At 43.4% G+C, this 25,282-nt stretch overlaps 1 protein-coding gene across 3 annotated transcripts in view; it reads left to right on the forward strand.

Annotated features, from left to right (window-relative positions):
- The window catches only part of jarid2b (jumonji, AT rich interactive domain 2b), a 109,204-nt gene that overhangs the window by 47,881 nt on the left and 36,041 nt on the right, over positions 1 to 25,282 (forward strand). For 2 of the 3 annotated variants that reach the window (XM_040021359.1, XM_040021358.1), the window contains 3 exons: positions 2,925 to 3,051; positions 10,833 to 10,959; positions 24,578 to 24,801. In XM_040021359.1, coding sequence (XP_039877293.1) covers positions 2,925 to 3,051; positions 10,833 to 10,959; positions 24,578 to 24,801 — 478 coding nt within the window. Of the gene's footprint in view, positions 1 to 2,498; positions 2,831 to 2,924; positions 3,052 to 10,832; positions 10,960 to 24,577; positions 24,802 to 25,282 lie in introns of those variants that run through there. The other variant, XM_040021360.1, reaches the window with a different exon arrangement.

Raw genomic sequence — 25,282 nt, forward strand, 5'->3', positions numbered from 1 at the left:
ATAATTGAATACTTCCCACTATCTGTCTCTCTAGTGTGTGTGTGTGTGTGTGTGTGTGCGTGTGGTCATGTGTGACAGTGTAATGAGTGACTGCACGTTACACCCCCAAAAAATACCCGATCACCCTCTGTCAGAGGCTGCGAAGCATCAGTGCACTGGGAGGTCTGCTTGCATGTGTGTGTGCACGTGCGAGTGTGTGTCTTGTATAAAGGCAGACATGGCTGTCACCCACCAGCTCCATCATGTGCAGACACTCAGGTTTTAATATTTGCCCACCTTTCCCCTCACCAGCTCTTGAGGCCTTTCCCCGAAGGGTCCCCGGGCAGACCTCAGAAATCAAAACAAAGGCAGGAGCTTATTTTTATCCACCGAAGAGACGAAAACAACAAAGAGAATCTTCAGTTTTGTCAGTGTTACAGTCGTATCACCAGAAAACACTCAAGATATCTCTGCGACCTTTTAATAAGATTTAAATTAGACACCATATCGCTGAAGTTGGCATCTGGCCTGTAATCCAAAATTTGTACTGTGCTGGCTTATTTCTTTTTCCTTTTTAAATAAAGTTGTGTAAAGGCAACCCACCACTTTCACACTATTTTCTGCTCCTTCGTATCATATCTCAGTTGCATGTTTGATTGTGTGTAGAGAACATTTCCGACCCCAGGAGTCGGAAACAACGGGCTTATTCACTCGCCTGTGGGAGAATCCATACCAGCAGGATAAGATTACATCGCTCTCTATCTTCCACGCACACAGAAGTACAGTCTGTGTTCCCACAGCTCGTCATCTTTACTCCTCTGCTTCTGTTTTTTCTTTCCTTTTTGGGACTTTTTATTTATTTATCTTTTAGAGTTTGTTTTAATACTATCGTTGTTATCTTGCAGCAGTAAAACAGTTTGCTATGAGTGTTATTATAATTATTATTTTTTTGTTCAATGTGGAATTTTAAATATTTATTTTTAAAATAATGCACCCAATAATGCAGTGTCCGCCAGCCACTTAGCAGGGCCAGCTCCAGTGGTCTGAGTCAACTGGATGAACAAACAGTGTGCTCCCACACAAGTCTGCCTCTTTACATTTGACTCAGACAGAAGGAAATGTGCTTGCTGAGATGGGTCGACAGGACTAGAAATCTGCTTTTAATTCAGATAATTAGCATACATTAGGGTTTTTTTTGGTTACATAAAAGGAGCAAATGTTTTCTTTTCTGAGACTTAACAGCTGAAAACCACTCGCTGCATGACTTGAGTAGAGAAAAGCTATTTCCAGCTTCCATTATTTATTAATACCTCTTTGTTGTTGCGCATGTCCTAATCTCATTTCCTTTAGTCATTAGCGTTGTTCGACATCAAACACAGCTGTCAGAGCAATGAGTGTACGCAGCAAGGGAGGAAAGAAGTATGGTGATTGCTGTTGGACACTCACTAAAGACCCTTTTAAGAATGCTCTTTGCGCTGGAATATTTTTTTCCAATAAGCCGTTAAAACTCTCAGTGCGAGCAATGAGTGTTTCCAATAACTTTCCCTCCATGTGCTGCACATTCAACCATCTTGTGTTTGTTGCCTAGACCGAGTTGAATGGGTCATGTCTCGGAGAAGGATGTGTTGTGCGTGCGTGTGTGTGTGTGCGTGCATGTGTGACTCCTGGTGACCTCTTTTGACAATAACAACTTTTGTCTCGTTCTCACTGGGAGAGATTAGCAACGCATAAACTCGCAGTCCCATGATGCCTTTTTCATTTGCTTCCTACCTATTCATCGCTTTAATGCTCTCCGATCACGGCGTTGTGGGGAAAATGCGACCCCTTAATGTATTGTTATGCAAATGTGTTGCCCCGTGTGTAAGCTAATGCTATGTTATGCTAATAGTGTGTCATGCTAATGTCACTATGTAGTGAGAAATGTTGGGGAAGGATGCGATAAGAACAATATGGAAGGGAGTCCCCATTGTACTCGGATCTTTTTATTTGTTTTTTTTCCCTCTCTTTACTAAATCTATCATAACTCCTCACACATTAGCACAGCCGTCACCCAAAACTCGGATTATTTATCTGATGTTCTTCTTGATTTAGCTATATTTAGTTTGTATTGTAAGCTAACAGCTTTAACTGTTTCTCCACTCTGTTAGGTCATTGTTACATTGCTGGCTAACGCCATATTTTTAGCTAAATAATTTACAAGTTTCATAATTTTAGCTAATATTATTACAAATATCCACTGTGTCTTGCTAATACATTCGTTTGTTTATCCAGTGTTAGCTAAAAATTTCAACTTTTACAAGTACTTTAATCAAACTAGCCGTTTTGTTCTGTTTTGACCATCTGTTAAAAAAAATTTGCATTCCTTATTTCTGCGTTAACTATTCATAAAATAATTTAAAATTAGTTTTCAGTTTTCATTCTCTAATTGTAATAGCTTGTTCATAGTTTAGCTAAAAAACAACAACTTTTTTTTCCCCCCCTTAAGTAATTCCTTAATTCTTGGCCATTTTTGGAGTTTTTATGCTACATTGAATGTGTTGAGTAATTATGTGGTTATCTCTTCATAAAAATGTGAAAATGTACGGACTTTGTTGACGTTAGTTTTAGCTTTCTTTTGTTTTGAGACAAATCTAAGCCTGGCTGCCCTGTGAGCATTTCCTGACCTTGACCTAATGCCACACTACTTTGGAAGTTCTGTTGCCCTGCAAAAAGAAACAAAGGAAATGGCCCGCCATAAACAGCTGTCCAACTTACAAATACTGTCTTTTATTATGTGCTTTTCATGTTCTTGTCTGCCAAGTTTTTTTTTTTTTCTTTCCAAAACATGATGTGAACAGAAACAGAGTTAATGGTTAGAGAAAATGGGGGAATGCACATTTCTTGTGGTTTTTCTCTGCGATGAGGGCTTATACTAATCCATTTTCACCCTCTTGATATCTTCACAGGATGACAGTGATGGGATCCCGTGGTCGGAGGAGCGGGTTATGCGAAAGGTGCTTTACCTCTCCCTAAAGGAGTTTAGGACTGCACAAAAACGGCAGCTGGATGGGGATGGAACCACAAACTCTAATGGTGGGTTTAAGTCCACCTCCTTAATGCTCTCCTTAGAGCATTAAGGAGGTAAATGCAATACTGCATAGCTCATCTTTGCACTAACGTTTTCTTTTGTTACTGTCTCTGGGTTGGGTGCTACAAAAGAGCAGATTGAGTAGATGTGTAGGTGTATACTGTACAGCAGTAATACTTTGCTGAATTAATCAGTGTTAAAGTGTGAAATAAGGTAAACTGGCCTATTTGTTCACATCAGCAGCATTCAGTAAGTGATTATACATATGCAAGTTTGCTGTATACTACAGATTAACCCTTAAGCACACAGGACTGGTTGTTTTGTTAATAGAATTGAGAACTCTTGGAGAACTGATTATCTTTCCCTGTAGGTTAAAACCTTTTGCAGGGACTTGCTGTGTTTCTACTGCGGGGACAAGGGTCTAAATAAAGGTCCAGAGAAATGACTTAGATCCTCAAAATAACCCATCTGAAAATTCAAGGACTTGGGTTTGCTGAAACTGCTCTGCTCCAGTCCATTAGGTGGTAGTCATGCAAAAACAGTGGTAATAGGATAGAAAGTGAGGCACAGGTGACACTTCTACACCACCTCCAAAGATTCCCAAACCTTTAAAAGGTACGAGTGCGAGAGCAGGGATGTTTTTAGTAGAAACACACAAAGTTCCTCCAAGGTTCCTACTCAAGGATAATGGTTCCTCTAGTGGAAAAGTCCCGTTTGTGCTCTTTATGTAGCTGATGACTTTGCAAAGAGAGAAAAACAAATTAAACCAATTAGTGTGCTGTTAACAGCTTGCCACAGTAAAAAGAAACTGTGCAGAAGGTGTGCGAAGCTGAAAACTGTCACGCTGTTGTGACAGAATCGGAGGCAAAGAATGGCTGCAGTCATGTTTTGAGGGGGGGAAATGTCACAGTTGCTAGTTTCTTGGGTTTTTTTTTTTTTTCATTTTCATTCATTTTCCTTTTTGTTTCTGGTCACTGGGCCGTCTTTCGGGCCAGTGTCACATCCTCAAAGCTGAAAGCATTTCCCTCTTGTTTCTAAAAAAGTTGTTTGTGCATCAAACACAAGGACACAGATGAGGTCTCCAGCAGTGCCACACACAAGAAAACACGTGTATAGGTGTTGTTAATTCCACCTCCACTCAATAGCTTTACACATTTACACCCATCCTGGGGTCAGGGCTCATTAAAACACGAGCCTATCAGAAGCCTTAACTTGAGTTAATACCCGAAATTACTTACTAAAGGCAGAAATCCAATCCCATGGTCGAAGCCTGCTCCAGAAACAGTTGAGGGAATTTGTGTGTTTTTAAAAAAAAGAGAGGCTGAAACGACATGAGAAGAGTGAGTGCACAGGGGGGATGAACAGCTTGTTTTGAACCAAGCTGCCACCATGTCTTTGTTTGACACTGGTGTTCCTACACACACACACACTCACACACACACAAAAGCCCTTAGCCAGCCAACAGCGGTGATTTGAACTTCACACGTGCCTCAGAAGCTATTCTCAGTTGACATTAACACAACCCAGACGTGGAAAGAAAGAAACCAGGAGGGAAAAAAGAGCCTCTGAAAGTTCACGCCCAGTCTTCCAGCTCGGCAGAAAGAGAGACGGGCATAAACGGGGAGGTGGAAGCCTCTTTTGAAATGTAGCTTATTCCTTTTCCTCGTTTCTTATTTTTGCCATTTTTCCTTTATTAAACACAAAGATTAAAAAAAAAAAAATCCTTTAGTGTTTCTGTCCATAGTGGTTCTGAGTGCCACCCCCTCCCTCCCCTCCTTGTGTGCCAGTACATCTCCGTGCGTCTGTCTGGCATCTCATAGCTGCCACTCCAGAGCTCCTCAGGGCCTTTTAAGCCGCCGCGGGTAGCTGACCTTATCGCCTGAATAAAAATGACTCATTAGAAAGCGTTGGCAGCCTGTCGCACCGGGGGTAACGACAGCAGCCCGCACTGACACAAAAGGGAGTCGGGCTGAATAGACGGGACCTGCTGTTTTAGAGCACCGTGGGTTAGCGAGGATTTGGAGGCAGTGCGAGCGGCACAGTTTCCTCTCTCGCACAGACATTGTGGTGAAACTGTCAGCCATTTTGGAGGATCACACTCAGCATGCACTACATCCTGAATGGGCAGCCCCTGCTGTTTTAGAGGACTGTGGGTTAGAGAGACTGGGCATATTTTGGGGCCAGACATGTGCCACACTTTTCAGCCTCATGCAGGCGTCGTCGTCTGTGTGGAAGTATCAGCCATTTTGGATAGGACATTGATGAAATGATCCAAGGCAGGAAATTCCTTGCTTATTTACTTAATTGACAAAAAAATTTAAAGAGCGGAATTTGTAAAACTGTGATTATTTAAGCGGAAAATGACAAACAGTCCATTTTCTTGGACTGGCATTTTCTTTTTAATCCCAATGACAGAACGCTGAAAAAAGCAAGCTTTTCAGAGTGTTTTTGTCAATGGACGATTGAATTCATGTTATTTCAGATCTGATTGAAAGCGTGGCATCTGGTCGTCATCAAACCAAGCTTCTAAAGCAGCTTTTTGCCCCTACTTTGGGCATCTCTCCATCCCCATCCCCTCTCCCTTTCCTCTCTCCTCCCTCCTCCGTCACTGTGTGGCAGCAGCAGCTATCTATTTTAGAGGGAGGTGTGGCGGCCTGTCAATCAGCCGCACGTGTCGGTCTATCTCCCGCCCACCCCAGCCTTCTCCCTGTCCATAACCAGTAATCATGCCATCTCCCCAGCCACTTTACCTTTTGCTAGCTGGCAGCCGTCCGTCTGTGTCCATCACACTTCCTGCCTCTCGTGCCTCCTTCCCTGCATTATTTATCAAATAGCATTATGCCCTTCTGCATCCCAGCTTCTGCTCATTAATCCACGCATCGCAGCCACATTCTTTCTCTTTTTTCCTTCCTACTTTTCCCTATCTCCCTCCATCCATTTGTCCTTCCGTTTGTCCCCCCCACCCCCCTCCTCCAACGCAGGGTTTCCATTACACATCAATAGGACTCTGGTTACTGCCTTCTCCGCGAGCTCCTGTCTCCTCTCTCCCGCCTGCTGCTCAATCTCCTCGATTATGTATCTCCACGCCCACAGTCCCCCTTTTTTCTCCCACAGCTCCTTTCATCTGTCTCCGTCTTTCTCGCCATCTACCTCCCGTTTCCATTTTGTCCTTCCTGTACTCTGCCCCTTCTGTCCCAAGTATCTACGCTACCTGTCACCCTAACCCTGTCACCCTTTTCCCCTTCCCTGCCCCATTCTTCCGCCATTTGCCACCCTTCAGTCTCCTCTTCTTCTGACTCGTCAAAGCTATCTCTCTGTAGCCACGTCCCTACCTCGCTATCTCGCTTACACCCACCCTTTCCTTTCCTCCCTCTCCATTTCCCTGAGTGCTATTGATGGAGGAACTGGCTGCTGGCCAAATTCCAGGAGGCGCTGAAGAGAGGGCTCCCTGTTTGCCCATTTCTCCGACTGTCCCCCCTCTCTCTCGCTCTCTATTTTCTTTTTTTCCCCTTTCTCGTCTGGCTGCCAGTCTCACGACTTGTTGTTCCTACCCGTTTTAATGCACATCATGGCCTTTCCCTTAGCTCTCAGTTTGCTGTCTCTCTGCTGTCTGTCTGCATTTCCCGTGCCGCCACCCGCTTGCACGTCCAGAGTGGCAGCCCGTGGCAGCTTGAATCACTGTGTGGGACCTCTATTCTTTCTCTGGTGATAAGATGCCGGACAGAGGACGACAGATGAAGGTATACCAGCACAGACAGGGAGGTGGTGATAAAAGAAAATCACGGTAGCTGGAAGAAGGCGAGTTTGGATTTCAAGCGAGGCTGAGAGATTGTGTCTACTCGGCCCTCTCGCGCTTTCCCACAACAGTTCGAGCCATGATAGCGTCCATTCTTTGCCTTTGATGCTTCAGTTATAGCCTTGAACAGCACAAAAGCAGATGCTGTGTTACAGAAATGCACATAGTTGCGAGCTTTTTGTTCTGGTTTGTGGTCATAGCTGCACTATGAGGTCTAATTTTAGAAGGAAGAGCACTATATTTGGGGCTATTTCAAATCCCATTGCCAGGCAGTAAGTTTTGGTATGTGCTTCTACTCTCAAAAAAAAAAAAAAGAGTCTGGGAATGGATAATACAAGGAGTTTTCCTGCAATAAAGCTGCCCATCTTTTTTGTTTTACTTTATCCCACACTTTAATTGTATACAGGCACGGAGGGCTACTTGAATAAATAGCATAATATGGAATTTTAGGAAGTCACCAGACAAATTACTCCCATACGTCTGCTAACCCATTTGTTTTTCTTTTCATAGCTGTATTTAAGGTCTTTATTGGATTCTCTGTCTGATACCATATCTTTTATTTTGCACATGTACCTCTTGTTCATGTATTCTTTGTTGTAAGGACACATTCTGCCCCTAATTGTCTCCATCTTTTTTTTTTTTTTTTTTTTTCCCTTTGTGTGATTTTTTTTTTTTCCCATGGCATGAATGTAGTTATAGCTCTACTTAGTACTGCAGCTTGCGCTCTCTTCTCAGCCCCATCATTCGCTTCCTCCCATCCTCTCGAGACGTCGAGGTGAGCACCACGCGGCGGATCTGATGGGCTTAGTTAAGCATGCCTAAAATATGATTAGACCCCACCTATTTCCCAATAGGACCAGCCATTGGAATGCCCCACTGGCCTGGTCCTCAGGAGCTCCAGGGGCTTGAGTTTAGGACTTTCCTGCCTTTCTGCCACGCTTGCCCATCCCCGGCCCTCTTTTCTTTTTTTCTTTTTTTCCCCCCAAGATGCTCCGTTCTGCCCCTCAGATGGGCACTCATGTGCAACTAGCATATGTTGAACAACTCTTTGGAGGAATGGGGTATGGCAGCGGCAAGGTGGGGGGAAAGCGATGGAAAGCTGGAGGGGGCGGTGGGGCTGGTGAAATGTGCCTCTGCCTATTTGTTTGCGTTCTGTGGGGACATCACGCGTCAGTCATTTTCAGAGCACAATTAAAGTTAATGAGCTATTTCTGTGTTTGCTCTGGTGTGAGTTCCCCTGTCCAGAAGTTCTAATGAGTCTCTTGCCCATTTTCATATCGGTTTATATGACCCCCCCCCCCTCAAAAATCTAATTACCATTTTTCATGCCAACATATTAAGCTCTGAAATATGTTTTAATTCAATTGAATATTTAGAATATATTCCAATATTTGATTGAATTAACATGTTTTAACCCCGGTTTTATAAAATAGTACTTTTATGAAGGGGACTTCAAAGGAGTTGATTCATTAAAAGAGTACGAATGTAAGCCTTTCGTGCCAGCCAAGACATTGTGAGGCAGTGATTCACCCCAGGCCTATAGACTTAGAGGCTCTCCAGCACCAACATATAAAGCGTTGCCAGCAGTGCGATGGCCTTACTCATCGCGGCGGTCTTTGTTAACTTTATGAGCGCAAAGATACATCTGATGACTGTATCTCCGCAGTCAGGTGCTGACCTGCCTTGCGTGTGTGAGCAAACCCCAACAGCCCGGTTGTTTATGCAGTAATGAGAAAGTGTCACTGTGTGTGTGTGTGTGTGTGTGTGTGTGTGCGTGTGTTCATTCAGCCCAGAGCACTTTTATAAATCTCAGTTAAATCATATGTTTGAAAACCTGCTTTTTTAACCTCCTCTACAATCACTCAACTTCATCCTGTCTCCTCCATTATCATTTGATCTCGCCACCCCGCTTCCCGTCCGATCGTTCTCAGATGACACGACGCCCGGGCTTGTTCGGCAGCAGTTGTCTTTGCTAGCAGGATATCATTCAAGTTGCCACTTATTCTAACCCGTGCTCCTCTGCGCTAATCGTAATAATTTGTTTTCCTTTTTGACACCCACTATTAGGAGTTTGTGAAGCAGGGTTTTCAGAAGCATCAGTCAAAAAGGAATTTGGCCGGGTGTCACGAGAAAACTAAGAGTTACTCAGCGAAAGAGAGAGAGGGTGATAGACCAGTGGGGAGGTGTTCTTTCAGTGAATAAAAGAGTTTATGATGGCTTATGAAGTTTCTTGTTAAACAAACCCCTGTGAGATGTGAGTGTTTAGTGAGTCACTGTTGCTCTTTTCAAAATGAATGTGAATAATTCAGCAGCCTGCCATACCAAAAGTCCAGCCAGGCAGAAATGCTTGTCAAAACAGGTCAAAAGAGGTAAAAAATCTGATGAATTATCCCCCTGTGTCAAATGTTTGCAGTGTTGTTTTACTCACTGATATAAATCTTCAACTTTCTGCTCAGCAAAGTGACACTTGAGTTGGCAAGGGAAGTACATTTTTAAACGTGTTACTGCCCCTCTGTCTCCAGTCGATTGGTCTCCTTGGCAGCGCTGTCCTGTTTTGTAATGACCCCAAAAAGCTTTAAACTTGTCCAATTGCCTCCCTGATAAGCAAGCCCACTCACGCTCTGTTGTTAAATCGGGCAAGCCCCTGCGTACACCTTCCAACAACTAAAAGAGCCGCGTACGCTGAAACCAAATCTTGTTGATATCTTTTTTTATTTGGTTGTCTGCCTCAATTACCGTTGACTTTGACTCCTACATTTGACCTAATTAGAATTCTCGGTGCCTGTTGTTGCTTTTGATTTAAGAATCTGTCTGGGGGGCTTATTTTGTTTTGTGCGAGTTGCTTGCTAAATATTTAATTAGGGCTCTGTCAATTGGGCTCAGGGAGAATGTCAAGCCCAGCAGTAGCCATTTCTGCGAATGGCTTTAGGTTGTTCATAAAAATTTCATAAAAACTTTGTCAGAGGGCAAGCGTCACATATTGTAAGTCAAAGACAACAACAGCTGCTCGTAGGGAAATGTCAGTATGAAGGAGATTCAGTACCTTTCTATCCTAAGCTGGCCAGGGGGCAGATACTGGTGGCTCTATAGCAGTTCAGAGATTTCTATTTTTTTTTTTTGTCTTTTTATGGTTTTATGATCTGTTCTTTATTAATCACGTTATATTTTGCATAGGATTTTTCTTTTTCCTGTATCATCTAAAAGTTTTCTTCAGATCTTTTGAATTTGGGGCAAAACTCAAACACCGCCATGCAGTTGTACTTTCTCCAGCTTATGGCTATATAAGGTACCACCCCAAATTTCCCACTGGTTTCTCCCTATTGCCAGGGGCAACGGTTGACTCCAAACCACATGATCAGCCCAACCCAGTTGCTGCCTCAGTGGCAGATGTGTATGTGGATATGTGTGACACATTCCTTGTCTGTAATGTTGCGTGATGACCCTGATGAAGGACCATCACGCAACATGCATGTCGGGCAAGCAGTAAAGTTGTTCTTTATACTACAAGTGTCATAGGGTTTAACTTCTTCGGATCCTCTTCAAAACTACCCCATGATGCTGCAAAAAGCTGTGGCATTATGAGGTGTGAAGGCCCGTATGTAAGTATATGCAAAAAAAAAATAAAATAAAATGTTGCAACAACCTCTACAGGTGAATACAGGTATGTCTGGCTCAGGTGTACTTGTGCATTTGAGATGTTTAACTAATTTGTGCTCTCTTTGTGTTCGTCCCTCTTTCACCATTTCTTTTTCTGTGCCCTACACTCTCAGATGAAGCAGAACTACCGTAATTAATGATGACATCAAAAAAGGCTGTTTTAACACTGTCATATATAAACTTTTGTTTATTCCCCAGAGGCTCGAGATGTATCTAGATATTCAGCATTGATTCTCTGGTCTAACGTTTTATTGACAAGGAAGCGTTTTGAATGGCGGCAGAAAGCTGGAAACGTATGCTGGCCAGGCTGTAACCATTTTCTTTTTTTTCCAGGTTCCCTCGCCAATGGGCAGCTCAACGGCTCGGGGTCAAAGGGCAGCCACAAAGAAGACGGGTCGTTGCGCCGTCAGGGCCTGAAAGGAAGCAGCGAGTACTGCGAGGACAGTCCTGCAAAAAAGAGGTGTGTGTGTGAGATGTTTCTGTGTCGCTGAGTTATAAAGAAGTTTGCAGAATGTTTGGGTGTTAAATGCATGCAGAAAGAATACTGTGAGAAGTTGAGAGCATGCTGTGCACACTTGGTATAAATTGTAAGTGCAGCAGAACTGCGCTGACTTTTCTGAGCTTGGCGGTTTCATAGGTTGCCACATGACACCAGCTGCTTTCGGGTTCTCTTCATTGTTTTTGAGACACATGCTTCGTCTTCCCCTTTCTCTCATCTGCTCTTTCTTTCCATAATTTATTCGATCTGTCTCCCCATGCCACCCCCCCTCGTAATACCCCCGTTACAACATCCCCGGTAAAAATCAGTTCCAAAATGTTTCACTGCAACATTGCACTGATGTATGAACTTGCTTGGACACACACACTTTGTCGTGTTTTGTTTTTTTTTGTTTTTTTCTCCCCTCTTCTCTCCCAAATGTGTGCGGTGAAATGTTTAGAGAGGAGCAAGTTGCCTCTGAGTTCTGCGACAGTTGCGTAAATAGTATGAGCCTTTAAATAGCGCTTAGGTCTCTTAATGAGCCCCCTCCCCCCCCTTTAAATCCCTTAATGCAAACACAGTTTCAGTCACTTATAATTAGCCACTTGAAACAATGTTTCCATGCATTTCCGAATGAATCGGTTAAAAATTGAAATTGAGTACAAAAAAGCTGTTAATTTCCATCCAGCATTATTTTTTTATGAAGGCGTTTATGTAATGCGTGAATTATTGAAAATGATTAAGTCTGTGAAACAACAGTCATTTTCAGAGAGATGTTCTTGAGCGGGGGTTGGGGGGGGTGATATAATGATGTTTAAATGCGATGCTTTTAATGCGTTCAGCATGAAAAGGAAAAAAAAGGCTTGAAATCTTCAGCTGAAATAAGATTACAATGAAGTAAACGATACAGAGTTTTAAGCAGATTTCACATTATCTGTTATGTGTGTACCTCAGCAACGCATCCACACAGAGATAACATCACGCATTCCTCCTTACATTTCTGTGTCCAAAAGCAGCAGCCATAAACCTTTTTTTTTTTTTTTTTTTTTTTTTTTTTCCTTTTTAAATTTATACTTTCATTCTCAAGCTGACAGCCACTGTCGGTAGCAGGTGTGAATGTGAGTAAGAGCACATGCCTCCTCCTGTTGTGCAAGTGTGTGTGTGTGTGTGTGTGGTTTTGTTCTGCCTCTGGTCTCTCACACGCATTGACACGACATCCAAGCGTCAGTGTAAAGCTGGAGGCGGAGTCTGGGGGCCGGACAGCAGCAGATGTCCTTCTGTAATGAGCAGCCCATACAGGCTCCATTCACCGCGCATCAAGCACCTGCCCAAGTCCTCCTAGCTGTCATTCGATACTGTAACCTCAAAATCTCACTTTGGTTATTACGAGCTTTCATCTACCTTGATTTGAAGCAGGTGGCCCCTGGGCCAACTTATACAAGATAAAAGTATAAAAGAAAGAAGGGAATGTTCCCCCCCTTTTCTTTCTCACTTCATCAGTTCAGTGATTCTTTTTGTTTGGACATTTTACCAGAAATGAGGCTTGGCTCGGAACTGAGTAGCGTTTGGAGACGATCCAGATCTATTATTGGGTATATTTTTTTTGGAAGGTTTTGCAAGATAGGGAAAATCTTTCTTTTGGAAATATATGTCAAATTGAAATATGAAAAAAATGAGACTCGGTTTTGATATCCTCAAGAAAAGATCATCCTAATATGGATCCATATATCCTTCTGGATCCAAGGACTGCATACACGTTCACAGGCTCTGAAGGGAGTTTTCAGCCTCGGTGAAGTTCTGCGGTTTCTGACTGCTTGTACAGTCGATCTTAAAGTCAGACACAGCAACTTTGTTTATTTGTACAGTCACAATTGCAGTGTGGGCTGCCTGACCAGGCAATAACCAAAGGATCATGTGGCTTAAATGGATGGTAAAGCATAAATGCTCATCTCTGTAAGGAAGAAAAACGCTGAAGGAGTAAATTATAATAAAGATGAGCTCACATTTTCATTTTCTCTTGCTCTGGTGGCCTCTAGTGCTCTGTGTTGAGTGGAGTTCAGTTAGAGGCCAGCCTGCTCTGTGGTTTTCATTAGTTCACCACACACACATACTCACAGTGGGGCTGAATGAAGAAAGACTCTCTATCTGATGCTAATGAAACACAAGCCTAGCCAGTACTTGGCAATGCCTAATGCCCTCTTAAAAAGCTTATTTTGTGTGTGCGCTTTATGCTTGAAGGATGACTCCAGTGCCCTGGCAGTGGGCGCCCCTGCACTGTTCCTAAACAGGCCTAACTGTGACGATGCCAGGAGCTTTTTACACCTGGCACTGGCCAAAACAGAAGGGAGGAGCGATGGCGTAGCGCCTTCCAATTCTGCGTGAAGGAAAAGTTTGTGGATCGAGGATGAAGGGATCGAGTGTAGACGAAGAGAGGCTGGGTGGAGCCGCGAAGAGAGAGCGATAGGAAGAGGGGCAGAGACAGAAGGACAGGTGCGAGTAATTTTTGGCAGGAAGCGGCGCTCTTTAGAAGTCTTTGAGATCAGCTCTGTGTTTGCCTTCCCATGCTCCTGAGATTGGTGGGTAGACTGGCAGGACATCCCGTCAAACATGCCAGCTTATTGTAGCCCTGTCTTACAAGCTTGACCGTATTCTCCAAATGGGGCTCCCTTGCCAAGTTTGAGTCGAGGCGCGCACACACTCTCTTAGATTCACGACCCTATGCAGTCTCTTTAATGCCACGGTTTACTGACCTAGTCGTTTTCCTGCTCTTCTGTTCCTCTCCCATATTTGACTTAGGTTGATTAAAACGGCCTGACGTGTGTTTACCTGTCAATAACAAAGAGGTTGTAGTTTCATATTAAGATTGTGTGTGTGTGTTTGTTTTACAGGAGCGTCCCCTCAAATAATCACCACAGTTAGTCATCATCCGATGAATCTGGTTCAGTCCTAAGTGAAATGAGTAAATCATTCACAAGTCTTGTGTTTGAATTTTGTGCTGCCACTCTCACGGTTCAGTCAAAACCGGATTCCAGTGTGGTTTACTTTTAAATGACGTGAAGATTTTTGGTTTTGTATACAGTGGCGTGTGTGGGTAGGAAATCCATTGCTGAATTTTGATAAACATTAACCTGGTTTTATTTGGGCAGGCTGTAAATGTTTAAAACTTTCCAGCATATTTGATCACATCATTCAAGATTTATTGAAGCCGGTTTACTTTGTTTAATCTGACTTTTAGCAAGTAGTTCAGCTGTGTGTGAAAGCAAATGCAAACTTTTGAGGCAAAAGTTCAGGCGCTGTGTGTTTGTGGGCAGAAGTATCTATGTTAGACCAACATCTAAGCTTAATTTTAGTGTTCTCTCACTTTTTTTTTTTTTTTTTTTTTTTTTCCCCTCCTCCTTTCTTTTTCTTTTTTCACCCTTCTTTTTTACTGAACCCCACTTTTGGCTCTCTTTGAATCTGTTCTCTCTGTTGTCTCAGCCAAGACACACACTCAGCTGCTGCTGCTTGTTTTGTTTCGACTTAATGAATGCCAAGTGTGTACACACGGAGACACACACACACACTTGTCTTGTCTAGCATAACCAATGCCTCTTGTCAGTAACGCATAATCACCGTTTCCATTTATGAGGGATTACATGCATGTGCGCACAGGCCTGCACACACGTGCACACTAATACACACGCACACAGTGAGTGCGTTTTAATAGAGGGCCATAATGTGCTTATTAATTTGCTTTAGATGGTATCGTGTAGCGACCTATATGCACCGCAGCACCTAGCTGTTCCACCAGCGCCTAATGGATGAATAACAATGTTCACGCTGTATTTTGCAATTCTGCTGCTTTTACCTGCTGCTGCAAAAATACAACAGATTCAGATATAGTTACAGCACGTGAGGCCACGCTGGACAGTTGTTCCGTTGCAGTTTAAATGATCTCTTCTGGTTTTTCTGTCAGTGACTCACCCTGCATTTCAGCATGTCAGTCTCCAAAATCTCCTCTAAAGTCTCCTCTCGTTGTCGCTGCTTTGCCGCGGCTTTATGAAAGCCTTCCTTGCCACTGAAATAAATGGCAGGGTGAAGGAGTATTAACCATCCGCCACAGTGCATAATGTCACTCAGTACACAAACTCGCTCCCGTAATCACTGTCAAATGCTAGTGTAATTGTAGCACAGATTGAGCATGTGAAAACTGGTTTGCGTGGCGCTCCTTATGGCATCATACAACAAAGTCTAAACGCTTCTTGGGATTTACTGTTATGCAGTCGTAAAGTACTAATCTGATCTTTTGTAAGCCAAAATGTTGAGATGTGTCAGACTGTTGTAGTGAGCATAAGTACCTATTTTCTGTCATTATATTCAAATCAATGTATGATTTGATAAGAATATCTAAACTTAGATAACACTTTCAGGAGGGGGGAAAAAAGCATGACCTCGTATGCAAGCCATCCCTTTTGTTGTAATATTAATACCAGAGCTCAGTTGAAAGGTGTGCATGAAAAGGCGAGGAGGGGAAAAGCTTCAGTGTGTTGACAGAGATGATCTGCAGCAGAGAGCGGTGAACCATTGACTGGGTCGCTTTTTCATCTCAACCTGGGAATCTTCTGCAAATTGGAAACACAAGTGGGAGATGGATCATTTAGGAGCAATCAATGTGTGTGCGTGTACTGTAAGGTTATTTGTTTTTGTTCTGGTAGTTACATGAAAGAACACAGTACTTCTGCACTTCATGTAGCAGAAAATGCATGCACTCAAATGTTTGTTTTATGGTTGATCTCCCTAGTCTTTATTTTATTACTCTATCGATGTTCCTACCTACTTATCAATCATTGGCAGTAACTTAAGGTCACTGAAGGTCTACATATTGCATGCCATATTGAATTTGGGTAACTGAACTAACGCAGTGCCTGCGCACCACTCCCATGAGAGATTTAAGATGGACTAGGTCAGAAGTCAAATGGTTTGAATTGAGCAGTGTGTCTTGTTAAGGGTTAAATAGGCCTAGAGACTGGTTAGCAACCATCCTGCAACCACCAGTTGCAAGGATGAAATATATATTCCTACAATATGTCACGGAGGTTGTAACCAAATTCACCTAGCAACTACTAGCAAAGATGCATACAGCACTGTCCCTAAAACCACTCGAGGTTTGAGGCGCTTTCCAAATCATTGCGCCCAATGGACTGTGCCTGCCAGCAAAGATAACATTTAAGTACGAGGTTTCGTGTTTATCTCGTAGTGCCACGAGGATAAAAAAGGAATCAAAGCGGGAAATAAGTTTTTATTTAATCTTCTCTGCTATATGATCACTCTCAACAACCTTTGAACCCACTGGTGTTTTGTCAATGTGGTTATTTCAGTGGCGTTTAGCCCAAGTGTAACACAACTCATTCATTTGTGACTAAGGGGACAAAAGGTGACTTCCATCTGACCTAATATAGCATTTATATATTCACAGAGATGGCTTGGCTTTCTCTTCACATTTGCCTGTCACACAATCTCCCCTCTCGTCACCCCCGCTCCCAAAAAAAAAAGAGAGGGTGGGGGCAAGGTTATATTTAAATGTGCACACAGGCTCTGCTATATATTTTATCTCAAATGAAAATCAGTCTTACTGTGAATGTTTGAAGCATGAAACCACCGAAGCTCCTTATGTGACAAACTCGCACACAGTCACACACTCACATCTTAGTAACACTCATCTTTATTTATCCTGATGTTGTCACAGAGCGGTTAAGCATTGCAAACTGTATGCTGGTGTAAGCATCACTACTGCGGTTAGTAACAGCCTGTTTTAGTGAACTACTCTTTGTTCAAGAGCGAGACAATAGGAGGTAGACTTTCCGTGTGCATATTTGTCTTCATGACAGTTAATGATTGTGTTTATTTTTGTTTGTTGTGCACATGCTCATTGTATATGTGACTGGGAGTCTATGGGTGGGCTGTTTGTTTACACAAAGGTCACAAGGTTGACCGGGTCAGATCACTGCAGTGCCATCCCTCCTCTAAATGGATGGAGACAGAAAAGCAATAAACACAGGAAGTTAAATGAGCGTTCGCTTAAAACTGCTCATAATGAGCGCTCGTCATCAACTTTAGGGTTTGTGAATCTGGGCACTTATACACAATTTGGTTATTTTGCTTTGAGGCTAAAACGGCATCGCTAAAGGCAAATTTATTTCTGCATTTTAAAAAAAAACAAAACTGTACTTTTTAAAGTGTGAACGATAACACAAGGTAAAGTTGAAATTGAGGCGCTCATCACTACGATTTTACTGTAGAAGCATGAACATGCAGAAATGAAGGCGACAGTGCTGCAAGCCTGAATGCTTGTCACTGAGCGCTGCTGGGCAGGGCTGCTTGTCTAGCTTTGTGTTAGCATGCTGTTCACATCCTTGCAAAGATCCGATGTCGTCAGCAGTGTTTTTACTCTCCCGGGCGTAGGCATGTTTGATGTTTGATGTACCCACAGTTATAAAAGTGCAAAAATACCTTACATCGCAGAGACAAACATCAAAGACCTTTTTTCCAGGGTGCAGAAGTGGTTCGGTGAACTCGCCACACGCTAGGACGGCTGTCTGTGAGGATCAATATCCTCAACGGATTTCCAATTGTTTTGCAATTTTTTTTTTTTTCGAGTAGGGTCAAGCTTAAAAAAAACAAGCTGCACGAGCACGACCTGCTCAGTCATGCAGAAGCATTAAACTACTGTTTACTGAATAACCAGCCAAACTGCAGTACCCTGTATGGGTGTTTACGTTTTCATTACCAAATTGTATAAGTTAGTGTAACTTTTAGTTGAAGTATATCAGTAAAATTCAGCTGGGGGAGGTCACAGTGACCCCCAACACCCCTGTCTGTATCCGCAACAGAATATAACTGAGGTGTACTGTAATGTCATCACTTAATCACTGAAAAGTGTAATGTGATCGCAGTAACGTGTTATTTATAACTTTGTAGCATGCTACATCTTGTGCTGTTTAATACAATGTTCTGGTTTGGTATCAACCATAGTAGCTTAAGGTTTTTCTGTCATACAGTCTTTCACACTGTTGTTCGCACATACAGTCTAACAGTTACAGCGTGATCACTGTTTTCGTTGCATTTTCATGAGTGAAAGTCTTATGGGCTTAAGAAATTCTTCATATAATTTCTGTGTACAACAACTGCTAAAACTGCCGTACAACACATGCGCTCACCGATAATCTAAATCAGGCAGAAGAGCAGATTAAAAACGTAGAAAGGCTTTATCGCTGCATATAAACATTAACAGAGTGATTTTAAGTGGACAGAATCCACTCGGACTCAATGCGCGCACACAAACGCACACTCTCACAGTCAGCTGCAGTGAGGTGGTATTTTATCAGGACCATGTGGACCATCTGGAGCCAATTAATACATCTCCTAAGGTGCAGACTCTGGATCAGTTCTCATCTCCTCAAACTATAACCTTTTATCATGGGAGTGAACGCAAAGTCTGAGTGCAGCCCAGCCACAGATGCTGCAGACAAAGTGTCTCTCCAGATGTGCTCGTATTCATGTCGAAGACGATTAAAAATTAGCACCCAGATTTTCATTGTCTAAGATGGTTTTAGTTTATTTTCTCCTTCTCTCAGATTGTGGTGGTTACGATGCAAAGTTAGTTTAGAAGTAATTGTCTATTTTATTTATTTATTTATTTATTTATTTATTTACTAATTTACTTCATTTGTATTAAGAGTAGACCGTGCGCAAATCAACACACAGGCTGCTAGCTCGTGTTTCCCTCGCCAGCCTCATCTAAATATCTGGTTGCAGTGGTGCAACAAATATCTGAAAACAAACCAGACAGCCAGAGCTCCACTGTGGCGACTCCACGCATTTGACCTCAAGTCCACAGACACAAGTTTCATTAAAGGTCTTCTTACATGAAAAACATTGTTCCCTTAGATTTGTCAAAACATTGAAGTTGCACAGGTTTCTATTAAAATTGCAAAGGCACCCAGGCTTTATGCCATGATTGTTTCGAACTTGTATTTTTTATTTATGGGCGATTGTGGCTCAAGAGTTGGGAGTTCGCCTTGTAATCGGAAGGTTGCTGGTTCGAGCCCCGGCTTGGACAGTCTTGGTCGTTGTGTCCTTGGGCAAGACACTTCACCCGTTACCTACTGGTGGTGGTCAGAGGGCCCGGTGGCGCCAGTGTCCGGCAGCCTCGCCTCTGTCAGTGCGCCCCAGGGTGGCTGTGGCTTCAATGTAGCTTGCCATCACCAGTGTGTGTGAATGGGTGGATGACTGGATGTGTAAAGCGCTTTGGGGTCCTTAGGGACTAGTAAAGCGCTATACAAATACAGGCCATTTTTATTTTTCTAATGCTAAAATTAAATAATGCTTTCATGAAGTTTCATCAATATGGAATGATGCCAAAGCTACAGCATATTCAGTCACTAAAACGTGCTAGTGTAGCAGTCCTGCTTAATCAGCGTTTAACTTATTTTCTTTTGCATCCATTCTCAGTCTTTTTATGCAACAAATGGGTTGATATGAGGTTTAATGATTCTCCTGGTTTCAGCTCCATTAAAAACAAACAGGCACATTTGCTTAGTCATCTTTTTCCCCTCCCCTCTCCCGCTGCACTCTGCACCCTGCTGATGTGCTGAAGCTGACTTAAGGAGCCAGTTCAGACCGGAGGTTTGTGTTTGCGATAACGCTCTGCTGTGCTGCGGGTTATTGAGTTATTGACCGAGTCTGCAGAAGAAACTCAGTTGTTGCTGGCCTTCCTCCAGTGGCACGGGTCAAAGATGAGGGTCAGTTACTGAAGCTTGTAGACAGCGTGTCTCTCTGTGCCATTTCAGCAGGCGGGGAAGCTTGCCAGCACCCTCGTAAGTCTGACCACACAGAGAAGCCCAGCCATCTTAGAAACTCCCACGGAAATGGCTGTCACTGGGAGGATGTTGATAAGATGGAGACGGAAGACGAGAGCTTGAAGTCGCTCCGCGTTTGACTGACAGGGTCCATGTGCTTGTGATGATCTATGTCAACTGTCCGCAGCTGTACTGCTTAAACAAAGTGGAATTCTTCTAAGTGAAGCACACTGAACTAGCTGTGTCTCATCTTTCTCTCTCTTCCCTCATCATCACCCCCACCCACCCACTTCATTATATATGTTAGTGAGATGGTGCTTTATTCTTCTTATTCCTTTCTTCTTCTGCCTTTTTTCCTTCAGTTTGCCAGGATCCCTGGCTGACAGGGTCGTCAGATTTTCTCACTCTACCTCTCTCAGTGATAATCAATGCTCTCGCGCCTCTGGTGGCTTGTGTAATATTAGACATTAGAGCAGCCCTTTGAAGGGTAGACGGCTGGGGGGGGGTGCAGCAGGAAGGAATGAAGGGAGGAGAGGATGGATGATAGGTGGATTAGAAAGGGATGAATGAGGACATCCTGCTGTAATCTCTTTGCTTTTTCTGCCGCTATTGGAGCCCAGTTTCCTCTTTTTCTTTTCCCCCTACCCGCGTCTCTCCGGCTCGCCTCTCGCTCTCCGTCAGTCAGGGCAATCAGTTTAATTTTAACTTGCGTAAGCCTCACTTTCTTCCTATGGCACCATACCAGCCAGTATTCTATAGCTCAACACGCTTGGGAACGTGATGTACCCTGATTTCTGCGCGCACACACACACACACATACACACACACACACACACACACACACACACACACACACACACACACACACACACACACACACACACACACACACACACACACCCCCCCCACTGGGCAGACGGAGGGCTAAATCAGGGGTTCATATTACCACTCGGCTCTTAGTGCAGTGGGAGCAGTCATGAAGTAAAACAGTAAAGTCACTACAAATTGTTCCTCCTCTGCTGATTTCTAAACGTTACCATCCTCCCGTCTCTTGGATGCATTGCTTTGCCCGTGTCTGCTGTGCTCATGCACGTTTGATCATCCATGACTGCTAGAAAGGCGTGATTCCAGTGGCAAAACTGGTTGGACAATTGGCTGAACTCGTTGCTGTAAATGTTTTTCATGCTCTTAAGTTCCTGGCACCTTCATAATGATGATGACACTAATCCTGTTTGGCTGTTTTCGAGGAAGAGAGCTGCTTTTTTGTTTTGTTTTGTTAAATAATAACCTGCTAGCTGAAATGTAGTCCTTGCAATATAAGTGCTGTGGTTTAATTTATCTGCTTTTATGTTCTCTTCGTAACCCTGCATTATCACATCATCGGCAAAGCAGATCTGTTTTTTTATTACCTTTTTTAATTTTTATTTTTTTTTTATTAGCCATATCTCTGCTGTTGGAATACCAATTTTAAAAAAAAAAAAAAAAGAAAGAAAGAAAGAAAAGAAGAAATGAGGAAATTAGAACTGGCACTGCACAATTTAGCCCAATTAGTGAAGTTCTACTTGTGCATGTTTCCACTGATATTTCGGTGGTAGCACGAAGTGTCTTTGATGTCAGTTTAAAGGTAACAGCGGATTGGCCGGCTGTGGTTGATGGTCTAGACGGGATGTAGTAAACACATCACGTTATTAGCTCATCTGTCTCCATCCGTATCCTTTTGCTTGTCATAATCCCAGGTCTCTCTCTCTCCCCTCCCTCCCCCCCCCCCCTGTTAAATAGGATCCTATTTATGTAAGGCTGCAGCAATAAAACTTTGCAGGGTTCAGCTTACCTAAGAGGCTTTTATGGAGAGCTCAATCTTCCCTCTGCTTACTGTTTAGAAAGTGTTCACGGCTCGCTATCAATTATAGCGAATGCTGTAATCACATCAAGACGGACTGCTTGCGATATAAAACGAGAGATGGAAACAGTTTGTTGGCTTTGGCGAGTTTGAAATTTGGACTTTGGGTTAACGGTTTACAGCAAACAGGCTCTTCGTCTATATGTCGAAGTGCTCAAGTTTGATGTTTCTGGGTAATGTTACTATGATCGATTCACCTCTTTTCATACACACACACTCTCTCCTCTATATGTCACGTCATTTCCTGTTCTTGCTTTCACACAAATGTGGCTTCAGCTTAATTTTATTGTTAACGGTGCCAGTTTTGATCACATTTGTAAGTGTTGTGCTTGCCTCAGCTCTTTCTCCATTTTTCTCTGTGGTTTCTTCACTGGTTTTCAACAGTTGGAAGACCCGCAGAGTCTGCCTAGAGTGACTCGGGTGTGCAGAAGTTTCACTTTCATGTGTTTTGACCCAACTGTCAAACTCATTTCTACTGTCCAGAAAATATGACCCAAGGCATTGATCAGCTTGGAGCATTACGATTTTGAAGAATCAGTTTCCAGTTCTACTTTTTCTTCTAAAAGTCCTCTATGGTCTTGATAATATGTTGATTTTTCTTTCATTCATTCACTACATCTTGCTTCTGTGTGAGTGCAGGGCTATTCTTGCCCCATGTCTTCTCCTTGTCCCCCTCCTACCACTCATTCTAACCTGTTTGACTGGTTGGAAAAACTCGGCTTTCTGCATTTTGTGCACTTCATTTACTCCATGTCTGTTTTTTTTTTTTAAATTATTATTATTATCCCCTTCTTATTTATTTTATCTTTTGCAAGTAGATCAGAGCCTTGTGTGAACTGACACCCGCCCTCATTTTGCGGTTTCTGCTTGTTGAATAGTCACGTTCCCTTTTTAACGCCTCTGTGCCGGCGACAGCCCGCGCTCTAGGCGTTGCTTTTTCGGGGTTACCTCTCCGTACATCTGTCCACGCCTTTCTACTGAACATCTTGGGGGAATTTTTTTTTTAAATTTAGGAGAAACATGCACTTGGACTGAACAGTTGTTGTTTTTTTTGGGGGGGGGGGGGGGGGTTGATCAGACAACATGGGGACAGAATTCACTTGTTAGTTATGCCGAAATTTCCCATAAATTTCCGATGGGGTAAAATGGATATCTTATACCTAAAAGGTGGAGGCCCAGGAGGAGGCACAGTGGCGTATTTGATAGTTGTCGTCTTTGTGTCACAGTATTATTGGCACCTCCTGTATGAATATGGCTTTTCATACCACATTTATTCGAGCACTGCAAGTCCTAAAACTTTACAGTTTAAATTAGGATCTCGTGTGTTAATAAAGTTTCTTTATGAAAATCCAGACTGATGAGAGTTCAGTGTTCACTGCTTGTTGGTAAACAAACTGCAATTTTTCCTCAAACCTTGCCACAAAATGTAGGGCTTTGTGTGAGCAATCATCTCTCAATTTCTCACATATTGAGCTTAGGCCAGGAAATTGACACGTTTTGACTCGGCTCTGTTCTCTGATTGGAGTGTAATCGGAGCGCTGCACCTTTCAGTGGCTACGCCAAATGCATTGTGGGTGTTCTCCAGACATGATCCTATCTATCCTTACCTCAGTCCGGTCCGCAGCAAATTGACAAATAATACCAGGATATCGCATTGCTTCTATCACTACTCCACAACACTTACAGCATAGCTTCCCCCCGACACACACACACACACACACACACACACACACACACACTCTCTCTCTCTCTCTCTCTCTCTCTCTCTCTCTCTCTCTCTCTCTCTCTCTCTCTCTCTCTCTCTCTCTCTCTCTCTCTCTCTCTCTCTCTCTCTCAAGCGCTAATCGATTGAGGCCACTTGATGGTTCACACGGCCCCTGACACTCTGTGACTTTTATACTCCATGCGTGTATAAGCACGCGCCTACTTTTTAAGTGCGCGTGGAGAGGGAGGGTCTGCATCCATGTGCCCGCACGTGCATGTATCAAGGAGAGGTGGTGTGTGACAAGCAAGTCCGCTGCTTTCTGAGACATCTACCTCTTTAATATTCTGCTCTTACCATCGCCTCCTCTGGCACACACTGTGAAATAAAGACAGAAAAGAGACAAGGAGAGAGAAAAATGAGAGCGACGTCTCAAAGGCTTTGTGCATCACAGAGGAAAGCGCGTACAATGTAGCAACAGAAGTGAGGGAAGGGGGAGTGAGGAGGAGACGAGGGTGGAAAAAAAATTATGAGACAGAAAGATGGGGAGATGAAGAAAGTTGTTGCCGGTTAGCATGTGATTGTTTTGGCACACTGTCCTTGTGTAGTTGGTTTTTATCAGCTGCCACTGACAGCAGAGGCTCTGCCTTATAGGCGCTTTTCTTTTCTTATTCAATAGCGCTTAACAGGAATGAAAAAGAGGAACTACAACTACATGTGTGAAAACATCGTCAGCTCATGTAAATGCACACATTTAAATACACCCACACTGTCGGTGAGAATGGGCAAGTCGTCCACTGAATGTGCGCTTGTTGCATATCAAAGCGATCATGATGGATTTGCTCCCGTTCACTGAACAAATACACACACGCGCGCGCACAGAGTAATCAATTCTTCGCTAGAGGGTAATTGTTTCAATGAAACCTCCCTACAGTGAGACAATGGCCAGTGGGTCACAGTAGTAAAAATGATAGAGTGGGTTTGCAGGTATGCAGAAGAGTCACATTGTGTTTTATTTTTAGTCAGCTGCAGACGGAGCTGCATTGGGGTTAAATGTTGTACTTCTTCCAACACACTGGCTTATGTTACTTGTAAATTCTGTGTTTGCGTGCAAAGGATACAAGGGTCTAACTTGTTGTTTTTCTTTCCCCTTCCAACAAGGCCTCGGCTCCAGGCCCAGAGGAAGTTTGCCCAATCGCAGCCCAACTCGCCCAGCACTACGCCCATCAAAGTGGCTGACTCGGGCGGCCTGAACACCGGCCTGTCCACGGTGCCATCCACGTCCCTCTCGTCCCTCTCCGCTTCATCCCTGTCCTCCTCCATCCAGGACCTCTCCAGGCGCAAGCCCAAGACGGAGGACTTTCTCACCTTCCTCTGCCTCAGAGGTAAGATGCAGCAGAGTGGAGCAGATGGAGACATAATTACATGCGTGCCTACAACCAGCGGCAGAGCGGGAAAGCATATTGTTTAACAAGAACGCTGCAGATATGATATTAAAGAGGTTTTTATTCAAGGGTCCGGGGCTGAGGTCTAACGCTAGAAAGGGGATGTTGCATATTAATTATCCTAACACCAGGATATGCTTCCCTGTTGTTTGGCTCTATGCACATAAAGATGCATGCATAAGCAACTCCAGGGAGCTTAGAATAAGTTTTGTTAAGTCAGGTTTTGATCACCCTCCACCCACTCATAACACACACAGACAAAACCCTTCACACATGCTGCATCTAACTGCACACTTGCCCATGGCTAAGATTATCCTGCATTTCATCAGCTTACACATCTCCCCCTCCCACCGTTCAACAACTGTCTGTCTCTTTAACACCCTGCCTATCACCCTCTACTACAGCAGCTGTTTCGAACATG

The sequence above is a fragment of the Simochromis diagramma genome, unplaced genomic scaffold (assembly GCF_900408965.1).
Source record: "Simochromis diagramma unplaced genomic scaffold, fSimDia1.1 OVJJ01000753.1, whole genome shotgun sequence".
NCBI classification, from domain to species: Eukaryota; Metazoa; Chordata; class Actinopteri; order Cichliformes; family Cichlidae; genus Simochromis; species Simochromis diagramma.